This window comes from Cynoglossus semilaevis, chromosome 17, assembly GCF_000523025.1.
Source record: "Cynoglossus semilaevis isolate Cse_v1.0 chromosome 17, Cse_v1.0, whole genome shotgun sequence".
Classification (NCBI taxonomy): domain Eukaryota; kingdom Metazoa; phylum Chordata; class Actinopteri; order Pleuronectiformes; family Cynoglossidae; genus Cynoglossus; species Cynoglossus semilaevis.
In genome coordinates, this window is record NC_024323.1 from 9,832,701 (window position 1) to 9,837,252 (window position 4,552).

A 4,552-nucleotide genomic window follows, 5' to 3' on the forward strand; every position below is an offset into this window, starting at 1 on the left:
TTTCCTGTCTTGCTTTGTAATTATTACATAATCGAGAAGGAATGGTTGAAGCCTTAGAGAACCAGTCCTGACCGGTCTGTGTGGTCTATAAGCTAGCATTGTTCCGGTTCAGTCAACATTTGGTCAGCTTGTGGGGCTAACAAATCTGGGAGCCATTTGGCTGTAAAAGATTGACCCAGTTAGCAACGATGAATAAATGGAGCGGGACTTGGCCATCAGTCAACTGGGGATTAGGACAAAATATGGGAAAATTATAAGACACAACAGTGGTGGATGGAGAAAATAAGACCTGATTGGCTTAGTCTTTCCTACAGAGCACTTGTGGCCATCACACTTTAGGTATTTATTTAATTCAGTGTCACAAAATCTCATTTCCTACCAATGTTTCAGTCAGACTTCCCCTAATCCCTTTTTAGCAAGATATGAAAACAGGAACGTCCAACGAAGCAGCTGGACACGCTGTCGTCCTCTTCGCTCGACAACACAGTCTTTAATACAACATCCACAGACGTCCCGATTTAACGTGAATTTAACCACGAACAGAAATGTCCTCACCGTCCACTTTTTGGTGCCATTTCAGGAAAATGATCAATTTCAACATCCAGGAGAGTCCACTTTCACGTCTTCCTGATGTCCAGAGCATTAGTCTGATTTGCCAATTTTTTCAAAATAACACCAATATGTAAACAGACAGGGGAAAACAAAATTCAGATAAGCAACAAAAATGACATAGTGAAGCATTTGTTTTAGCTCCTCTACAGTGCAAAAATGATACATGAGAAAAAAAAAGCAGTCAACAAAAAAAAAAGCAATAAATAAATTTCTTTTGTTATATATTTCTGTGTTTACGTATATACATCATTTCAGCTCGTGATAACGAGTCTCTACATGAGCACGCAGCTCTTGGCTCGGTCCTTCCTCATGGTGGGGGCCTGGTCCATTTGCTCAGTCCGTCCTGGCAGGGGCAGTTGTGACACTCTCTTCAGGCCCCTGCGAGAACTGCTGCGTTTTAGCTGCGGCTTTTGCGGCCGCTGCACTGACGCCAGCGTGGTGATGTGAAAAACATCTCGAACGCTGTTTTCTGAAACCTTAGAGGTGCATTCCACGTAGGCCACCGCTCCCATCTGTCGAGCTATCGTGCTCCCCTACGACAGAAAATTACACAGCAGCGGGTCAACAAACAGGCAAACAAACTGTATCTTAATGTAAATCCATGAAAACAGCAACATATTCAAGAGTGCCACAAAAGCAGCAGCAATTAACGTGATCTTTCTCCCTCCTGTAGGGGGCAGCAGTAGCCAGAAACTTGCACTTTAGCCCAAGTGTCAATGACCTGAGCATGTCGGGAAACGGATGGAGCTCCTCCACAGGAGACATGAATAATGCAGATGCTGTGGCTCCTTAGTCTGTGATGGCAAACAGGGAACAGAGCCCAATGGGCCAGTATTGATGGTCTCTGCAGCTATTCAGAGTGTAGAGGTTAAACTTTATACTCCTCCAGCATTTCACCCGCGGGTGCTATCACCATATACTCAGCTGATTGAGGCGATAAATCGTCTATGTCAGAGGACATCAGCAAGATTTAATTTTAAAATCCCCTGACGTCGATTTTAATGCAAACTTTGTAAACACAGGTTTAAATTGTACACCATGACTTTGTTGCAGGTACGTCTGAAAATGTTGCTGCTTTCACGTTTTCATTATGAGAATTCCCTCCTCCGAATTTAATCTTGCTCAAATGATCAGAACAAACATTTATTTATTAACTAAAATGTCAGCTATTGATTTTAAATTGTATCTCGCACACCCCCTGGTGGCAGCTCACGCACCCTCAGGGGCGTGCGGATTACACTTTGGGAGTCCCTGGTGTGAGCTAATGCTTCAGGCCTTAACATTAAAGAGCGGAAACATCCTCACGAGGTTTAATAACAAGGTACTGCAGATTGCCGAGCCATTGAAGGAAAACTTAGACCGGGTCTTTAACAGATTAGCCTGGAAATGTCATGGGTTCACCTGGTGGTCACTCTTTTGCTGCCAACTCCTCAGCTGTGTTGGAATTCAATTTCGGATCAGCAACGGGATAACAACAAGACTATTGGATTATAGCACTAGAGAGGGTTCATTGTGCTAAAGTATGGCGTCTGCTACTGCGTGACACACATTTCCTTGGCCTAAACCCATACTGTTAGGAGCAGGAGCCCAGACCAAATAACAGTATAATGTCGGCCTCACCTCTAATGGTGCCACGCTCTTTTACAGTAGCTCCACGGTTCTTCCGCGCCACCTTTTGTTTACGTATCTTATTTCCATAAACTGTCTGTCTTCTAGCGGCTAGTTTTTCAGCAGCTGCGTGCTTTTAGCCGCCGGCCAACTCTCAGACAGCAGCGGAAAATGGGCTCTTTTGTTCTGAGGGCTTTTGTGCCGCGTTGAAAAGCTCCTTTCACTATTTGTATGTCCAACACAGGAGAGCACAAAATGAACATGCTGAAAGCTGATTAAAAATTCACACATTTACAGCACAGTTTATCACCCTCTCTCTCTCTCTTCCCCCGGCTCCCCTCTCGCCCACCACCCTACCCCCCTTGGCACAGAGGTCATGGCGGTGTGCGATAAAAGGGCTCATTCATTCATCAATGTCCACTTTTTTCACCATCCTGCATTTTGAAAACACCTAAATCTGCATGAATATTTCATTTCGGGGGGGGAAATGTGTCCCTAATCTCCACTAACCACCTGTGCCTCCAACACGGCCCTTACTATAATCAAACCTTACAACCCCTGTCAGCAAATTTCAGTCAAAATGCCAACCCCAGCAACACGTCCCAGAGGGGCTTTTGCACAGCTCCTATTCTGCAGAGCTTGATTATGTTGCGTGAGCCTCCTCTTACACTTCCTTCCTCTGGGACATCAATGCCACTGCTGATCCAAAACGGGGAAAAAACCTACTCGATATCATTGAAATGTGTTCTAATTTTGCTTCTGCACATCAAATTAAATTTTTCTTTTGCTTGTTTGTTCTGTTTCCTACACCTCCAGTTCTCACCTGTTCGTGGGTGACGGGGATGAGCCGCTGCTTGGACAGCTCCCTCAGGGTGTTGACATCTGTCCTCATGTCCAGTTTGCAGCCCACCAGCACCACTTTGGCATTGGGACAAAACTCTTGTGTCTCTCCCTGCCACTGTAAGTACACAAGCCAGGAAAAAATGTCACGAAAATCTGCTTAATGTGAAGTAATTCTGTCCAATAAATATTAGGAAATAAAAAAGTTTATATTGAAAATTAACATTGAATTGTGACACATAGCTGCCACATGTATTTTGATCATTATTTATTATTAATAATACTAAGGGTTTTTCATTGTTTGCTGCCTTTTCAAACTTTATATTTTGCTTATTGGCTTATTCTATATTATAGTTTTTGCTGTTATTACCCATAGTGAAGCTATAAAAACAGTGAAAATATCAACGTTTGGTTCAGGCTGTCTCTCCACCTGAGGTGTGCTTTATTTTCCTCGCATAAACAAATCTATTTTCAGTTGTCTGCTGCAAAGGTTGAGTCTTTCTTGACAAAACCACCCTGAGATTAAATGTCATTTCTGAAAAGTCAGCTGAAACAACACAGTTGTTTCTCGGCTGTCTGTGTCGCAGCGTCAGAAGGAGCAGCCGATGTCTCTGAAATGCTCCGCATACCGTGTGCGGATCGTCTCGCTGTCCATTCGTGTTCATGATAAAAACAGAGCTCGTCCTTCAGGACCAGGCTTTGATTGTTTAACCCTCACTCCTCCCCCTGCTGTCTTCCACAAACCTCACTAACCTGCTTGTTTCACGAGGTCAAGAGTCTAATTTGGGATGGTGATTGTGCAACAGGTTTTCCATGTGCCCCCGGGTCTCACAGATTACCAGGGTGACAGCTACAGGTCAGAGGTCAAAGCGACCCCCTGTCTTGGGATTCATGGGAAAAGCGAAACCTTGGCAACAGCTCTGTTTCTCGCTGTAGTTAGAGTGCAGTCGGAGTGTGAGATATCTGTGGGTTTGAGGAAGGTGTGTCCGGTTAGGGCCACAAAGTCTGTCAGGGCCATTTCAGTGACTCCCGTCAAACCGTCAAACACGTCAACAACCTAGTCGTGGCTCGGCGTTTAGCCCACAAGAAGAGCAGTTCAAAGGCAAGCCTATGTGCAGGGCTGCAAGATAAATGACCACTAAAAGGCAGTGGCATGTTTTACATGACACACATGTAAGCAAGCACAGCCAGTTAAACTGGGTGTTTCTTTCTCTGTATAAACAGAGAGTGTATCAGCACTGGCTACAGAAATACATCCATGACCACAACGTCTTCCACTGACTCCGTCAGGACAACAGAATGACGATGTTCTAGTCCTGCTAAACAATTGTGCTTTGTTTACAACCTGTGATCCTTAGCTTTGGCATACTGTTTACAGCATCATTATTAATCACGATCAATCACAATACTCATGTTTAATTGTGATTAATCATGATATAAGGTCGTTATAAGATTGTCTTCTCAAACAATGGACAGAACTTACCCAGTGGTT

At 44.1% G+C, this 4,552-nt stretch overlaps 1 protein-coding gene across 1 annotated transcript in view; it reads right to left on the bottom strand.

The window, feature by feature from the left end:
* Positions 1–208: 208 nt before the first annotated feature.
* Positions 209–4,552, bottom strand: part of rnd2 (Rho family GTPase 2) — a 27,742-nt gene continuing 23,398 nt past the window's right edge. The window contains exons 4-5 of the mRNA XM_008329987.3: positions 3,044–3,178; positions 209–1,145 (exon numbers count right to left, since the gene is read on the bottom strand). Coding sequence (XP_008328209.1) covers positions 885–1,145; positions 3,044–3,178 — 396 coding nt within the window. The 3' untranslated portion in view covers positions 209–884. The remainder of the gene's footprint in view (positions 1,146–3,043; positions 3,179–4,552) is intronic.